Consider the following 17,730-nt stretch of genomic DNA (forward strand, 5'->3'; position numbering starts at 1 on the left):
GGCTGGTAAAGAATCCGCCTGCAATGCAGGAAAGCCCAGTTCGATTCCTGGGTTGGGAAGATCCCCTGAAGAGGGATAGGCTACCCATTCCAGCATTCATGGGCTTCCTGGTAGCTCAGATGGTAAAGAATCCACCTGCAGTGAGGGAGACCTGGGTTTGATCCCTGGGTTGGGAAGATACCCTGGAGGAGGGCATGGCAACCACACTCCAGTATTCTTGCCTAGAGAATCCCCATGGACAAGGAGCCTGGTGGGCTACAGCCCATGGGGTCACAAAGAGTCAGACACAACTGAGAGACTAACACACAGCACATGTGATGAAACCTCCACAAAAGTCTGAAAAATCACAGGGTCCAAGAGGTTCTGAGTTGGTGAACACACCCACGTGCTGGGATGTGCATCCCCAGCACCATGGGGACAGACACCTGCACTCAGGACCCTTTCTTACCTGACCCTGAGCATCTGTTCATCTGTGGCCTTTATCATACCCTTTAATATATAATAAACTGATGAATAAGTGTCTCCCTGAGTTTTGTGAGCTCTTCTAATAAGTTACCAAACCTGATGAGGGGATCACTCAAAACCCTGATTTGCAGCCAAGTGGGACAGAAGTTGTGAGTAACCCGGTGACCCACTACTTATAACAGCCGTCTGAAGCAAGGGTGGCCTCGTGGGACTGAGTCCTTAACCTGCAGGATCTGATGCTGAGCTCGGGGCAGTTAAGTGTCAGAAGTGAATTACACTGTAGGACCTCCAGCTGGGGCCAGGGAATTGGTCAGTGTGGGGAAAACCCAGACATTTGGTGACTAGAAGTAGTGCTGTGAGTATGTGTAAGAATTTGCTTAGTCGTGTCCGACTCTTTGCAATCCCATGGACTGTAGGCCGCCAGGCACCTCTGTCCATGGAATTCTCCGGGCCAGAATACTGGAGTGGGTAGCCATTCCCTTCTCCAAGGGATCTTCCCGACCCAGGGATCAAATCCAGGTCTCCTGCATTGCAGGCGGATTCTTCACCGTCTGAGCCGCCAGTGCTGTGAGCAGCAGTAGTAAAAAGTAAGATATAGGAGAACTGCATGGGGGAGGGCTCTGTCTCCCAGTGAGCACTTCACAAATGACTGAGAATCGGGGGCCTGCTGATGGGGAGAAAAGGCCACCAGGATTCCCGGGGATCCAGCAGGTGACCATTTAGAAGCCTGCAGACTTGGCTCCCAGCCTCGATGCTCACAATGCTCACGACACAGCCTCACCATTCATCTCACGGTCAATGGAGGTTTCTACAGCCGCAGAGATTGGAGCTGCCGGGGGTTAGGAGAGCAGGAGGGAGACCTAGAGGGAACACTGCTGTGATCTACAGCTTAAAAATAACTCACTGCTCTGTATACAAGGTTCAAAGGCGACTCATTTACGGGGCTCCTTTCTCTGCCAGTGCTCGAGAGGCAATTTCCTTGTGAAATGGTTGGTGTCTAAGGTTAGTGTGCCCTTGTTGGTCCAGGAGTTCTCACTCACGTTTGGGTGTCAACTCCCTCTCAGGGCACCAGCATCCTTGAGGAGCGGGGAGCTGGTAATGGCACTGTTTCTCCTCCCACCTCTGCTCTTTATAAAGCTCCCTCGCACATCTCAACTGTATGAGTCATTCATTCTGCCCTTGGTGTGCAGAGAACCATCATGGGGCAGGGTGGGGAGACATGGAAACAAAGCCAGTTTCCTGTCCCCCAACAGTGCACAAAGCCCAGAAAAGCAACTGCTGTGGGAAAAGCACTAGAAAAGAGACAGGACTAGCGAGTGCTGAGCGTGGAAATCTCGGGAAAGAGCAGCCATCTTGGGGGATGCCACCTTCAAGCAGTAAAGGAGGTGGTGTACCCCTCAATTTTAAAGTGTGGGCTTATAGGCAACTCTAATCAATGTCCTGCGCTAAGCCATAATGGAAAAGAAAATGTAAAAAGAATGTCTTTGAAAGTGAAAGTCGCTCCGTCATGTCCGACTCTTTGCAACTCCATGGACTATACAGGCCATGGAATTCTCCAGGTCAGAATACTGGAGTGTGTAGCCTTTCTGTTCTCCAGGGGATCTTCCCAACGTAGGGATCGAACCAAGGTCTCCAGCACTGCAGGCGGATTCTTTACCAGCTGAGCCACAAGGGAAGCCCAAGAATACTGGAGTGGGTAGCCTATCCTTTCTCCAGCGGGATCTTCCCAGCCTAAGAATCAAACCAGGGTCTCCTGCATTGCAGGAGGATTCTTTACCAGCTGAGCTATCAGGGAAGCCCTAAAAAAAAAGAATGTCTATGTTGTATATAACTGAGTCACTTTGCTATACAGGAGAGATCAGCACAGCATTGTAAATCAGCTATGTGCTGTGCTGTGCTAAGTCACTAAGTCGTGTCCAACTCTTTGCAACCCCATGGACTGTAGCCTGCCAGGGAATTTCTCCAAGCAAGAAAACTGGAGTGGGAAGCCATTCCCTTCTCTAGGGGGACCTTTCCAACCCAGGGATCGAACCTGGGTCTCCTGCAATGCAGGCAGATTCTTTACCGTCTGAGTTACCAGGGAAGCCCAAGGCTCACCATAGCCCAGGGTTAAACTTGGAGGAATTTTGTGAGTTGATTAGTAAAGAACAACCAGTATTAAAAATTAAATGGTCTAAACTTAAAATTAACAAACTGTATTAAAAACAAAGGTAACACATACCCTCACACCCTCCTATTAACGACATCTGATTATTATCTGCACTCTTGATGGATGTGTATGGCTTTCGATGCTATTTTGTTGGTACAGGGGAGCAACCATCTATTGCTAGCATCTCTTCCTGACTCTTGAAATTTACACCGTGGAAACCAGGCAACACCACACACTGGAGCAGCAGCTGCACATGTGTGTATAAGACCAATCCAGGGAGGGGTTACCTTGGCAGAGAACTTGAGGTGAACTTCAGCCTCATCTGCAAGGCTCTTCTTCACCTGCGCCCACGCTTCTCCCAGGGAGCTGCAACACCAAGGAGATGGTGAGGCTCGAGGACGGACGCACTGACCTCAGGGCAGAGGCCACAGCCCTCCCCCCATGAGGCAGGATGGTGGGTCTTGACTCCGAGTCCCTGGGGAACGTACGATGCCTGAGACCATGGACTTGGATGAGGAGGAGGTCGGGCACAAAACAAACATGAGTACCATGCCTTGATCTATGGGACTGGAAAAGCCACCCCCAAACGAGCTGAGCATCGTACAGCTGAGAGAACTGACTGCAGCAGCCAGCTGAGTGCCTGGGAAGTGTCCAGAAGCCCAGAGGATTAGGCAGATGGGGCTGGTGGGGGGGTGTCACGAGGGCCCTGATACCTGTCCCATGACTGTCCCCTGCCTTCCCGTCACCCTCCCTGGTTTGTTGTTGAGGGGTGCAAACACCTGCTGGCAAACAAGGAGGGAGAATGGGTGCCTTTCCAGGGAGAAGCCCTTCTCTAACAGAAGGTATCACACAGCCCTGCCTCCAGGCAAACCTCCAGTGGCCTGACTTCTGGGGGGGCTAAGATGGACCACCTGGGTCTAGGGGCCTCCTAGGGCTGCCCACACCACGGAGAAGGCTCGCCATCCCCATCTTCAGGAACATGGCCTCCCGACCCATGCTCTAGAACCTATTCTGGTCAGTAATAAAGCCCCAGTGCTGCCCACAGCCAACCAGAGAATGGCAGAGTCCTCTAAGCTAAATTGCTTTTCCACTTGAAAGAGATGTTCCGAGTACAAGCAATCTCCCAAAGTCCCCTGGACTTTTGAAAGCATGCCCCCACGCTCCAATCTCCCTGACTGAGAACTCTTGAACCTCTCTGACCTTCCCACTGATGCTCCTGCATTCTTGCTCGAGACCTCTTCACCCAGCCAGTACACCAGGGCTGAACGGTCAGTTGACTTCCTTTCATCAAAAAGCCACTTCCCCCAGAGAATTCATTAAACTCGAGTGGCAAAACCTGATTAAAAGACAGCCTGCTGCGAGGCTTCTGGGTTCTAAGCTGAGCAGCCAGCAGCTGAAAATTACCCAACAGAACAGAATGGATCCCTCTGATCAGAGTCCAGGCCTGTCTGGTGGTGGTGCTGGCTCAGGCCAGGGTGGGTGCCTGACCGATTTTATCTAGGAGTTGGACAGCAAAGAAAGGTCCCCTTGGGTGATTCTGGCTGGGGGGCCCACCTGAGAAGGGATTGGGAATTGGGAAGATGCAAGCTGCTGACGTCTGTCTTGGCCTGAAGGGCCTGAGCTCGTGGGAGCTGGGTTGGGGCTATGCTGGGTGGCCTGTACCCTCACCTGACTGGGCAGATGGGTAGAGGGCCTGGGGTGGGGAGAAGGAGGGAGTGGAAGGAGTCATGAGAGTCATACAGATATGGGATCAGAATACCAGGTTCAGAAAAAGATTTATCCAAATACAGGTGATCTATGTGCAATAAAGATGCCAAGCATCTTCACGGAGAAACGGACAGCCTTTCAACACCAGGTGCAGAGACAACTCTACATCCACAGGGAAAAAGAAATCCTGCCCCTGACCCCAGCCACGCACACAGGTGACCTCCAGATGGATCACACAACTAGGATAAAAGTCAACTGCTCACAGCAGCAGTCCTGGGGAGAAGCGGGAGCTCCATGACAGTGAGGTCAAAGGGGGCGTTTCTCCCTGCAGCGAAGCTACTCACCAGCCTGCGGGAGATTTGAACAAGAGCCCAGAAGCCCTGCTGGTGCTGAGTGTTTGTAAGTCAGCTGTTAGCAAAGCACACGGTCAATAACTGGCCCAGGGATGGTGACAGTGGCCTGAGACTGTCATCTGGACTATTGGGAGGAAAGGCAGAAGCACAGTTTCATACTTAGGGCCATGTCCTTGGCCCCACTGCCAGGTTGGGCCCCCACAGGCAGGAGGACATCACTCCAAACACGTGGACGGGCCTATCTGAGCTGGTTCAGCCCCCTTGCAACATCTTAGCCAGCCTTGGAGCCACATCACAACTTAGGAAAAAAGCCATTTAGAAATTCTCTCATTGAAGACTGTAATAAGAGGTTGATGGGAAAAAACAAACAAACAAACAAACACCCCAAGACATAATTTCTATTCCAGAACACCATCTGGGGCCTGCTAAATCAAAATCCACGTTACTGTCACAATTACCAACCAGGAAAGACCAAAATCCTTTCCACACAGGAGAGCAAAACTGAAGGCAGGATTCATCTCCTGATTCTGTTTATTCTGTACACACCCTGTGGAATCTGAGGGCAACTCAAGTCTCCCCATCAGCATCTTCCTAGGCTACCCTACATCTCTAGGCTCCAGCGTCATGCTCTGAAAGTTTCAGGTGGAAGGGCTGACGGACAGAGCCATGTGTGAATGCAAAGCGGCGGGGCGGCAGGTTGTGAACAGTGGCCCACGTGCCTCCTGGAAGAAGCGTGTGTGTGGGAGCGGGATGTGGGTACGGGGCTGATGGGGTACGGGTTCACGGCTGTGTTGCAGGTGAGCAATGCCAATCCATGACTGTGAGTGTGTGGTGGATTGCCCGTGTTTGTGGCTGCACATGTGTACTGCATGCTGGTGAGGCCTGACTCTGGACTCGTGTAGCCGGGAGCATATGCCATGTGCATGGGCAGGATGGAGTGTCTCTGGCAGTGGCCCAGGCTGAGGAGGTGGAATTTCTTAGGAGCAGTAGCGCGACACTGCAGGGCGTGGGAACACGTAGGAAAGCCCCATCCCCAGTTCAGAGGGGAGACTCCCTCATGGGTCCCCTCCTGCCCTGGTCCCAGACTGGGTACATGGAGCAGGAGGAGGCTGGAGGCAGCTTCCTGATGTCCCTGGAAGGGACACTGGCCATGCAGGGCGATCCTGTGGTTTGTGGCCTGCTGCGTCAGTAAAAACCATTCCAACCTCTTGGCTGCATGGCAAGCCCACGAAAAGGCCCTAATCAAAGCTATGTTTGGTTGGCAAAGCCCTGTTCCCTGGAGAATTCAAGCTATGAAGGCAGATTCGGGCTTGTTCAACATCACGGCTCTCTGATGACTATGACAGAGTATCTTCCATCCCTAGGAAGTCTCTATTTGAATCTTCATAGGAGGGATTCAAATAGAGACTGCACTGCAGGGAGGTCAGACTAGAAAGGGGACTTCGGGGGGCCTTTCAGCTCTTACCTCCTGAGATTCTGGTTTTGTTTTGTGATTGAGGGGAAATTCACTTAACACAAATGTAACCAGGGGATTTCCCTGGTGGCCTGATGGCTAAGACTCAGTGCTCCCAATGCAGGGGAGCACTGGGTTTGACCCCTGATCAGGGAACTAGATCCCACATGCCGCAACTAAGATCCAGCACAGCCAAAGAAATATTTTCTTAAAAATTAACCACTTCAAAGAGAACAAGCATTTACTACATTGGCCATCCTGGGCAACTACCACCTCTATCTAGTTCCAAAGCTTTTTTTATCAGTATCATCTTGTGATGGACTGAATGCTTGTGTTGTTCCCTAAATCCATAGGTTGGAACTCTAGCCTGCAGTGTGGCTGTTATTTGGACATTTATCTGTTACTCTAAGGAAGTAATTAGGGTTAAATGAGGTCATAAGGGTGGGGCCCTGATCTGATAGAATTTGTGTCCTCATAGGAAGAGATACCAGAGAGTTCCTTCTCTCTCCTCACCAAGGGAAAGCCACCTGCCACACAGGAGAGAGCTCTTACGGGACACTAACCCTGCTGGCACCTTGACCTTAGACTTCCCAGCCTCCAGAATCGGGATTAATTAAATTTCTGTGGCTTAAGTCATATGGCTTAAGTCACTCAGCCTATGGTATTCTATTATAGCAACCAGAGCAGATGAACATACACTCCAGAAGGAAACTTTGTACCCATTAAACAGTTGCTCCCAGTCCCCTTTCCCCCAACTCATGATAACCACCAATCTTCATTCTGTCTCCATGGATCTGTCTATTCTGGACATTTCTAAATGGAATCCTATAACATACAACCTTTGCATCTTGCTTCTTCCACTTAGTATAATGTTTTTGAGGTTCATCCACATGGTAATGAGGATCAGTACTTCATTCCTTTTTATGGCTGCATAACATTCCTATCAATATAGCCAATGTGGACAGACTAAAATTAGCTTATGCATTCATCCTTGATGGACATTTTGGTTATTTCCACTTGGTGACTATAATAAATCATGCTGCTATGAACATGCATGTACATATATTTGAATATCTGCTTTCAGTTCTTCTGGATATAAACCTAGGAGTGGAACTGCTGGGTCCTGTGGGAGTTCTGGTTAGTTTTCTGAGACATTGCCAAACTGTTTTCCATAGCAGCTGTGCCGATCTGCCTTACCACCAGCAGGCTGAAACTATGTTAACATATGGAGCTCAGAAGGCAGCAATCTACCCCCAACTAGGGACTCTTCTGTGGCCAGAAGGGTGGGGCTGGGCCTCCCCTAGCCAAGGTCCCACCCACGGAGGTCTGGATGGTCACAGCTGGAGGGTGAGGGAAGCCTGGGCCTAGGCTCACAGGAGAGATTCTAACCAAGGGGCCAGGTGTGGAATCCTCCCACATCTAGTTTCTTGCCAGCCTGCTCTCGGAGACAAGGGAGCAGGGGTGGGCATCTGGAGGCTGGTTCCAAGCTACTGGGGAAAGGGCAGAAGGGGTCCTGGCATACTCCAGCATCTGCCAGGAGGCCCTTGGCTGCTAATGAGTAAATAATGTGGAAGCACAACCTTGAGCATGGATGCCCACACCTGGAGTCATGGCTGGTCAACTGGAGCCGTGAATGCCCACCTTGAACCAAGAATGTTTACCATTAACTGTGAATGCCCACTTTGAATCATGGGCACCCACCTTCAGCCAGGTGCATGGAGACCTCACCTTCCATATGGGACCATGGCAATGACCAGTGATCAGTGAAAAGGGACCCTCCCCTTTCTTGAGTGTCCCTCCCCCTCCCTACCCCACTCCCTGTTCCTCCTACTCACCCCTCCTCCTGTGCGGCCAAGGAGTTCTGAGAGAGCTTAGCTAAGTTCTTCGCATATTCCTCTTCAATCTTTATCCTGCAGAGGGAGAAAACCCAACATGTCAGCTCCTCAGAGCTAGACCGTGGATCTGACCTGCAGCCTTGCTGCTCATTAACCGTGTAAAGACCATTAATCTGCAAGTACGTGGCTCTTGTCTTTCCACCCGACTCACAGTAGGTGCTTAATATGAGCTGAATGAAGGAATGAAATTGAACCTCGATCTGCAAAGTGGGGATTGGTGCCTGTGTGAGGATGAAAAGTGGTCATCTGCATAGCCCCTAGCACAGGGCTGGACACACGGCAAACACTTAAATGAAGAGATGTAATTGGTAATGGACCACAGCTGCCCTGCCCCTAAGTGAGAGCTCTGGCGTGAGAGCCTGCAAGGTAGCCACAGCCCCTAAGCAGCAGGAAGAGAACGCTGTCCATGTTCTCCCAGCCCTCAAGGCCGCCAACTTCCCAGCCTGCAGGGTGCAAGCATCTCCATGGAAACCAGTGGTGCCCAGCAGATGCCACATCCCCAGAGAGGGAAGTTGCCTTGGATTTCACTTTCAGCAGGCCCTTGACACACTTTCAAGGCAGCTCTCCGGGAAAGGGTCTGTATTATCTGCCACAACTGTGTAAAACGTGTTGTCATGGCATTAGTCACTGTCTAAGCAGTCCCCTGAGGAGCCATGCTTGTGATGACCAGAGCCGGCCAGACGGCTGGGGCCTCAGAGAGGCCCCTAGTCCGTCATCTGGGAAACAAAACAAACCCAGAAATACTCCCAGGGCTGCAGCATTTGCTTCTTGGCTTCTCAGGAGCTGAAGCGTGAAAGGATGTAGAGAGAGCGACCTGATCGAATCTCTGGGCAGCATTCGGGGGTCACGATCACTTCCCACGTCAGTGCTGAGAGGCCCAGTCTCGGTCCTTCTCTCACCACCACCTCTGCCATCTCCACATCCTCCCAAGCCCGCCTCCCTCGCTTTCTCTCCATCCAGCGAGTCTTTAGTCCCTCCTCTCCCCAGGAGGATGTGGACGGTCAGCCTGCAGCTTCCGGCCAGGAGATCTCTCGAGAAAGCAGATCTAACCATGTCAAAACCACGTCACACTCTTAGCTTCAAAAGTTCAGCAATGCCAACTGTGTGTACCGGGCACGAGGCCTGTCCTCTCCAGGGCTGATGCCAGCCTCGCTCCCCTAAGCTGAGGTCACGTGCTTCACCGGACGGCTGGCCTCCCACCCTGGCCCAGCTCTTGCTTCTGCACCTCAGGTCCCACCCCTCCTGGCTCTGAAAGGTGCCCCTTCGAGACCCTAGGTGGCCTGAGAAGTCTCAAGAGTCCACCTGTCCCAGGGAAGACCAGGGTTCTCGCATGTATGGTTCCATTTATTTATTAATGTGACGTCTTTATGAAAGCATAAACCACAAGTATGTTCAAACTTGGCTTTTCTAGCCATTTTCCTCTTGGCCTGGTGTCTACTATTGTTTTCTGACACCCGAACTACACAGTCTCTCAATTTCCTACCTGTTTCATAGGCCATAAAGCAAAGATTTGATTCTATCTATAGAAAATAGGCCTCCTAAAGGAAAGCAGGTGCTTTAACATACCACAGAATTGTTACTGAATTACTGTTGCTGTAAATAAAAAAGAAACATTGGGACTTCCCTGGCTGTCTAGTGGCTGAGACTCTGCACTTCCAATACAGGGGGCGTGGGTTCGAACCCTGGTGGGTGAACCAACATCCCACATGCCTCTCAGCGTGGCCAAAAAAAAAATTATTTCAAAAATACATTGCCATTTACCGTAAATATTTCCAGTGTGCCTTTGAAATTCCAGATATGAAGTTGTGTGTATGTATGTGTGTGAGGGAGGGGGGTAAGCATATGTGTGTGAATGTGCAGGTAAATGTCAGCTTAACAGAGTCTCATAACTTGGGAGAGCCTGGGGAGGGAGGGAGATGGAGAAGGAGCTTGTCACTATAACTTTCCCCACTTCCATTAGGCTGAATTCATCATTCCCTTGGCTTTGCTGATGGCTCAAGCGGTAAAGAATCTCCTTGCCAATGCAGGAGACACAGGTTTGATCCCTGGGTGGGGAAGATCTCCTGGAGGAGGAAATGGCAACCCAGTCCAGTATTCTTGCCTGGAGAATTCCATGGAAGAGGAGCCTGGCGGGCCACAGTCCAGGGGGTTGCAAAAGAGTCAGACATGACTGAGCAGGCATGCGTTGTTTCCTCATCTACACACAGGCAAACCACTATTATACTCTGCTCTTATCATAATGACCTGACCTCTCCCATCAGACTGAGTTCCCTAAAGGCAGAGATGGGGGTAGGGGTGGGTGTTTCTGGATGCCCAGGGCTGGGATGTGGTTTTGACTCAAAGATGAACAGAAGGTAACATTCTCCTTTTTTGTTACATTAAAGAACAGTGGCTGTGCATGCACAGATAAGCAAAGGAGCCAAGCAGTCTTCATGGCAATATATTATGGAGTGGTGGGGACTGCAGCAAACTGGAAGCACAGGCTCCCAGCACACGGGCAGCTGCTCCTCAGCTCCAGGCACTGTTGCATGAGGGAGGCACAGCCACGGAGCCAGACTTTTTGCTCTCCCCAGAGAGGTCAGATATGCAGATTTTAATGTGAAATCCACCAGTTTTTAACATTGGTTTGAATCTTTGAAAACACTACATAGGCCAAAGCAACACACCTGCTGGCCAGACTTGTCCCAAGGCCCGTGAGTCTGACTCCTATTTTGCACGTCCCTTAGTGCAGAGCTGGGTGTGCGGGGCTCACGCCGGGCTCAGGGACCACGGTGGGTGCCATCACCAGCCCCGGAGCAGGGAGGGCCCAGGACTCACCTTTCCCGGATGAACTCCGACATTTCCTTCTGCATCTGCTTGCCCTTCAGCTGTTTCTGCAGCAGCAGTTCAAACCCAGCCACCGTGCCGTTGCCTTGGGAGTCCTTCTTGTCAGCCTAGGAGGGAGAGAGAGGCAGGAGCGCTTAGGGACACCGGCGTCTGGAGCTGGGATGAACGGAGTGTAGGGAAGACAGACCCCAGAAAAGACCCTGTTGTTCTTCATTCGCTCAGTCGTGTCCGACTCTTTGTGACCTCATGGACTGCAGCACACCAGGCTTCCCATCCTTCACCATCCCCTGGAGTTTGCTCAAACTCATGTCTACTGAGTCAGTGATGCCATCCAACCTTCTCATCTTCTGCCACACCCCTCTCTGCCTGCCCTTAATCTTTCCCAGCGTGGGGGTCTTTTCAAGTGAGTCGGCTCCTTGCATCAGGTGGCCAAAGTACTGGAGCTTCAGCTTGAGCATTAGTCCTTCCAATGAATACTCAGGGTTGATTTCCTTTTATTGTCTGGTTTGATCTCCTTGCAGTCCAAGGGACTCTCAAGAGACCCCGAGTCACCTGCTAATAACCCTGACCTCAGCCCGAGGAGGAGGACGAGGGCAGTAGTCTCAGCCGCCCCAACTCACGCCCCTCCCGGCGCCCTTGCCCCAATGTGCTCCCGGATGCTTGAGCCCTGACCACTGCAGCCGCCCCACATCTGGGCCTCTCAACCCCTCAACCTAGAAATGAAGAAAAGGAAGGGCAGGTGGCCAAGAACACAGGCTCCAGGTGGCTGCTTGGGCTGGCTAGATCCTCTGCAGAATTTTAGCATCTTGACTGAGCTGGGAGACAGTGGATAACCTCGGGGGCAGGTAACCCCAACCCTGAGCCTTGCCATCCACTTTAACACTGGCCAGGCAGTGCCATCCTCCAATGCACATGCCTAAAAGATTGCAGTGACTTCTGGGGAGAAGCTGGATTGAAGGGCCACTGCCGGAGTGGAAAAAGGCAGGTTTCCAGGGTTGACATCTCAGCCACATCACAGTGCAGCTGCTCTGGCCATTGAAAACTTACTCCAAGTACATTTAAGATGTGTGCACTCCATTGTATGAATGCTACATCTTCATGAAAAAGTCAAAGAAAAATTATTCAAAACACTTAGCCCCAATCCACCTCCCAGAGAGGATGGACAGGCTGAGCAATTTGTCCACACTGGGAAAACCGGCCCAAAGAAGTGGGCTTTAAGGATTGTGTCAGCAGAGAAATTTCTGTGAGAAGAAAAGGTCTTGATGGTCAGGGAGACAAAGCCCTAGGGTAGGTATCAGAGTCCCAGGAAAGCCTGAATCGAGATGGAAGCAGGATGGCACTGACCAGGATCGCCCACTCTCCCTCACTCTCCAACCCCTCTCCCCTCCACTGACCTCTGGCTCCCAGGGTACCCATTCCTGGAGTCTAAGCTGGTCCACTTCCCATGCTTGGTTCCTGTTCCCTTCTTTTTGGATGACATCTCCAAATTCAGCTCCTCCCCTCCATCTCCACAGCTGCCACCATCTTCCCTGGCCTCCCAGAGGCTAAGGGGCACTCCTGCCTTCCCTATATGACACGTGGGGCTTCCTGGGTGGTGCCAGTGGTAAAGAAAATCCACCTGCCGATGCAGGAGACGTAAGAGACGCAGGTTCAATCCCTGGGTCTTGGAGGTCCCCTGCAGGAGGGCAGGGCAACCCACTCCATTATTATGCCTGGAGAATCCCATGAACTGAGGATCCATAGGGTTGCGCAGTTGGACATGACTGAAATGACATAACATGCATGCATGTTCCAAGGCACATACAAACCAGATCACATCCTGTTCCTGTTTGAATCCTCCACCATCTGTTTATACTGCAAACAGAATAAAATACAGCACACTGATGGAGCCTATGAGGTCTCATACACTCTGGTCCCTGCTCATCCACACCCCTGAGCTCTTTCTTCACCATCTCCAGGTGTGTCTGTTGCCAGAGCCAGAGTTCTTCCTGCAATATCCCCACCCCATACTCATCTCAGAAGATCTAGAAGAAACACAGATGGGGCAACAGGAATCCCTGGCTAGCTTCTAAAGTGCAAGAGGTTTGGTAGGAAGACAAAAGTGACTGTTTAATATACACTTGGTTAGCAAATCTAAAAAAGGGTAGATAATCCATTCTGCATGGTGGATGAAATTTTATAAAGTTTTTCTTTTTTAATTTCTGATTCCTTGGGGCCTTTGCAAAACTTTATTTTTTTAGGTGTACCATTGGTGATGGTGATTAAGTCACTCAGTCATGTCCGATTCTTTGTGACCCCATGGACTGTGGCCTGCTAGGTTCCTCTGTCCATGGGATTTCCCAGGCAAAAACACTGGAGTGGGTTGCCATTTCCTTCTCTAGGGGATCCTCCAGACCCAGGGATTGAACCTGTGGCTCCTACATCACAGGCAGATATTTTACTGCTGGGCCACCAGGGAAGCCCCAGTGTATGATTACTGGTTTTTAATATATACACAGGTTGTACAATCATCACCACTGTCTGATTCCAGAATGGGGTGATTTCATTTTTAAAGCCCTTGTTAACTTTAAAATACAAATGTCCAGGAGGACTCCAAGAGTTTCTGAGTAGGACTCGGCATCTGTCAAAAGATGTTTAATTTTGGAAAACTACACATAAAATGTATCATCTTAACCATTTTTAAGTGCACAGTTCAGTGGCATTAAATGGCAACCCACTCCAGTGTTCTTGCCTGGAGAATCCCAGGGACAGGGGAGCCTGGTAGGCTGCCGTCTGTGGGGTTGCAGAGAGTCGGACACGACTGAAGTGACTTAGAAGCAGCACTGTTGGGCAACCATCACCATCATCCCATTCCAGAACTTGCTTATCTTGCAAAACTGGAGGTTCCCATAAGTAACACAAAAGCTCTGGAACAACAGAGTTGCTCACGCTGGAGCTCCCTACAAATTCCTGGTGACTTTGATAGAGACAGGAAGGCTGTCGGAGAAGCACTGTCCAAGATCACCTTCAAGAGCGACAGAACAGGCTGGAGCCCAGGTTCCTTTCGTGGAGTTGACTTTGGTCTCCTGTCACCGCTGAGCAGCAAGGTGACCCTCCAGCTTACCTACATTCTGGCTGGAGTTTCCGTTTTGCCCTGTGGACTCTCTGAGGTTTACAGAATAATCTAGACTCCAAGTGGGTCTTAAGTTTCTAGCCTCCAGTGCTCAACTGACTGCCAGCTGTTAGGATTCATCTGGAGAAGTTGCTTTGCTTTGAGCTCAAGGCTCCTCCCGCACCTCTCGGGTGCTCACTCCTGGTCCCTGGGACCACAGTCCAAGGAACACCGAGCACCACTTACCCAGAAGTAGTCACAGTAGCTCCACTCGGTTGGTTTCAGCAGTTGCTGCTCCGGCATTGTGTCTGGGTGAGGGAACGTCACGCAGTTTATCTGGAAGGCACAGACAGGAGAGAGCACAGCTTGGTTAGAGGGTTAGGAGAAGCTGGGGAGGCTTTGGTCCCAGGACAAAGCACTCAAGCAGTCTCCCTACAGGGCCAGCTTGGTCGAGAACATGCACTGGTATCGTGCGGTGGTCAGCATTCAAATGAGGGGTAACCGGCATTCGCCCCCACCCCACAGGGGCTGGAGTCAGTCCAAGCCGTCTTAGAGAGCAGTGCAACAGGGCTTAACAACACAACCAATGTCCAGAGCCCTCCACCAGTGACCCTGCTTGTAGGATTCTCCCCTCCTCCTGCACGTGGCTACAGGGACTTAAGCACACGGTTTTTACCACAGCTATGCCTACACAGCAAAAGGCTAGAGCCCAACTCTACTGGCCATCAGCAAGAGAATCATTAGAAAGTATGAGAGACATGGATAGGAATCATAACCATGGTGAAAGGCCCAGTGAGACATTCTTCTGTACTGATAAGGAAGGTGCAGGACAGTGTTAAGTGGGTGGGTGACTGGGGAGAAGAGGTGGAATAGTATTTAGGGTTTGTTGTCTTAGAGTTAAGAAAAAAAAAAAAGGAAGGAGGTAGGAATAGATCCAAATTTGGCATATTTCTGGGAGGAAACTGATGACATCATTTGCTTCTAGGGAAAGGAATTAAGTGGCTGAGCATCCTGGGTGAGAGGTTACCTTGTGAATTTTATCTCAGGATATATATTCTATAAATGTATCAAATTAAAAGATACCTGCTCCTTGGAAGAAAAGTTATGACAAATCTAGACAGCATATTCAAAAGCAGAGACAACAATTTGCTAACAAAGGTGAGTATAGTCAAAGATATGGTTTTTCTAGTAGTCATGTACAGATATGAATGAGGGTTGGATCATAAAGAAGGCTGAGCGCTGCAGAATTGATGCTTTCGAATTACAGGGCTGGAGAAGACTCTTGAGAGTCCCTGGGACAGCAAGGAAATCAAACCAGTCAATCCGAAAGGAAATCAACCCTGAATATTCATTGGAAGGACTGATGCTGAATACTTTGGCCACCTAATGCAAAAAGTCGACTCACTGGAAAAGACCCTGGTGCTGAGAAGGACTGAGGGCAGGAGGAGAAGGGGACAGGCGACAGAGGGTGAGAGAATTGGATGGCATCACTGATTCAATGGACACGAATCTGAGCAAACTCTGGGAGACAGTGGAGGACAGGGGAGCCTGGTGTGCTGTAGTCCACGGAGTCACTAAGAGTCAGACACGACTTAGCAACTGAACAACATACATTCTATGAACAAAGAGAGCTGAAATGAGAATCCCGGGTGTGTGCCTGGGGCTAGCTGGCCCAGGAGAGAGCAGTGCAGAGATTCCTGGGCTCTGTCTCGGACTTTTCTGCTGGAGCCTATCTGCAGCACTCCTGGCTTTCCCTGCTTGCAGCTGTGCCTTCGCCGCCGACCCTGCTGATGCTACTTCAAGCCCCGCATCTGCTCCTGGAGAGTCTGCTAATTTGTTCTGGGAGCTGTAAGGCCTCAGGAAGGCAAGGCCTAAGCCCCGGCAGTCTTTAACCCTCATCACAATCCCAGCAACTGCTGAAGTGGGAGTCGTCAGACGTTCAGGGGGAAAACAGTGCAGAAAATCCCCGAGGTTCTGAATAGAAGCCACAAACTCCATTGCCAGAAAGCCATGGAAACAAGTGTGGGGCTGCACGTCATGGAAACTGCAGCTCAGGCTGTGGGGGGTGACCAGCCTCCACATTCAAAAGTGGGGTAGGCTGGGGAGGGTCTGTCTGTGCGGGCGGGGAGCAGATTCCTCTCAGCTCCCGCCAACTGCTGTCAAGCTAGAATGAAGAGTCCAGGCTTATCAGCTTATGTGATGACTTGACAGTAGTGGAGAATGAGGATTTATACGTGAAGTATCTCAATGCTTGAAAGTGAAAGTGTTAGTTGCTCAGTCATGTCCGACTCTTTGTGACCCCATGGACTACAGTAGCCCGCCTAGCTCCTCTGTCCATGGAATCCTCCAGGCAAGAATACCAGAGTGGGTTGCCAGTCCCTTCTCCAATGTTGGCAATTCACTCATGGTTAATAACAGCAACAACAACCCCTTGCAAGTCAAAGCAACTCCTCTGCCAGTCGAGTCAGGTCCATGGGTCCCCAGCTGCAGCCTCTGGTTTAGGGGCTCGGGGGTGGCTGGAAGTAAATCCAGTAAATCCCCCTCCTGCAGTCTAGGGGGGAGAATCCAGGAGAAATTCCAGCCAAGGAAAGAGCCCCCTCTTCCCAGAAACTAGCATGTGGCCAATGTAAGGGCAGAGAGTCCCGCTCTGGAAGGAAACATGACGCAAGAGGCAGGCCCATGGCCAGGGATGATCCAGAGAACCCTGGGCAGGGGGACACGGAATGCCACCAAGGTCCAGGTGGGTGCCAAGGCAACCCCGGGGTGGGGAGCTTCCCCCCAGAGCCCGTCCCATTGCCACCCGCATCACTGGCCTGCAGTCTCGGCAGCCAGACAGCCTCTTGACACCCAGCTCAGGCAGTGGGTCTTCCCAAACCCTCTTTTCAGGCTGACACCCCAGAGAATGTCCAGAGGGGAGTCTCCTTCTGGAAAGCAGGGCCGGATTCCACAGCCTCACATGGTCCCTATTTCATGTTCCAGCTTTTCTTGCCTCAACAAATAATGATGATCACAGCCCGTCTTTATTTTGTTTCATAATGTAGCCCATGGCAATTGAAAGCAAATGTAATAATGACAAACGAACTATGACATTGCACTAGGCATTAAGAATCATGGAGTAGGAGGTTGAAGGCACGCAGAGGGGATATAGAGGTCTTCTAGAAAGTGCTGTCCAGGGTCTAGAAGGCAGGGGGGATCCCACAAAGAGTGCCCCTGTAATCATCACTGAAGGAAAGCTAATGGGGCTGGGGGAGAGGGCTTGTGGCTTCTGCCACTCTGAGGGCACCAGCCCTCAGAGGGACTGGCCAGTGGCCCCGAGTGCCCGTCTCCACTCAGTCAACCCCGATTTTGGCATTTCTCCAGCCCAGGAATCTCACAGGAATTTTCCTGAATCCTCGCAGAGCCCTGCACCCCCTTGGTGGGCATCTCCAGAACTGCACCTCACCAACCCTGCTGTGGAAGGAACTTGTAAAACTCGTGGAATTCCTGGAAGAATTCCTGCCAAGAGCTTTGGTGGTTCTTCACTTCATCCTCCCAGCAACCCCACGAGCTGGGTCACTGGCCTCATTTGATTAACTGAGGGGCGCAGAAGTATTTGCATCCATGAGGCTGTACCAGGAACACTTGCTCGTCTGCGGTTCATGCAAACCTTTGTTTAACGGCTACCTGGTGCTGCGCACTAGGGTAGATCTTTCTAGCACTTTGCACGTGTGCATTTGTATTTCTCCTGACTGCTTGTGTAGCATCTCTCTTTCTTTGCCAGAGAGGAGGAAACTGCCCTGCTCCCTGCTGTG

At 51.0% G+C, this 17,730-nt stretch overlaps 1 protein-coding gene across 6 annotated transcripts in view; it reads right to left on the reverse strand.

Moving 5' to 3' along the window:
- GAS7 (growth arrest specific 7) overlaps positions 1–17,730 on the reverse strand; it is a 209,033-nt gene that overhangs the window by 18,101 nt on the left and 173,202 nt on the right. For all 6 annotated transcript variants that reach the window (XM_070389495.1, XM_070389493.1, XM_070389494.1 and 3 more), the window contains 4 exons: positions 14,186–14,275; positions 10,840–10,955; positions 7,963–8,037; positions 2,902–2,980 (listed from right to left, as the gene is read on the reverse strand). In XM_070389495.1, coding sequence (XP_070245596.1) covers positions 2,902–2,980; positions 7,963–8,037; positions 10,840–10,955; positions 14,186–14,275 — 360 coding nt within the window. The remainder of the gene's footprint in view (positions 1–2,901; positions 2,981–7,962; positions 8,038–10,839; positions 10,956–14,185; positions 14,276–17,730) is intronic.

Source organism: Bos mutus, chromosome 19 (genome assembly GCF_027580195.1).
Source record: "Bos mutus isolate GX-2022 chromosome 19, NWIPB_WYAK_1.1, whole genome shotgun sequence".
NCBI classification, from domain to species: domain Eukaryota; kingdom Metazoa; phylum Chordata; class Mammalia; order Artiodactyla; family Bovidae; genus Bos; species Bos mutus.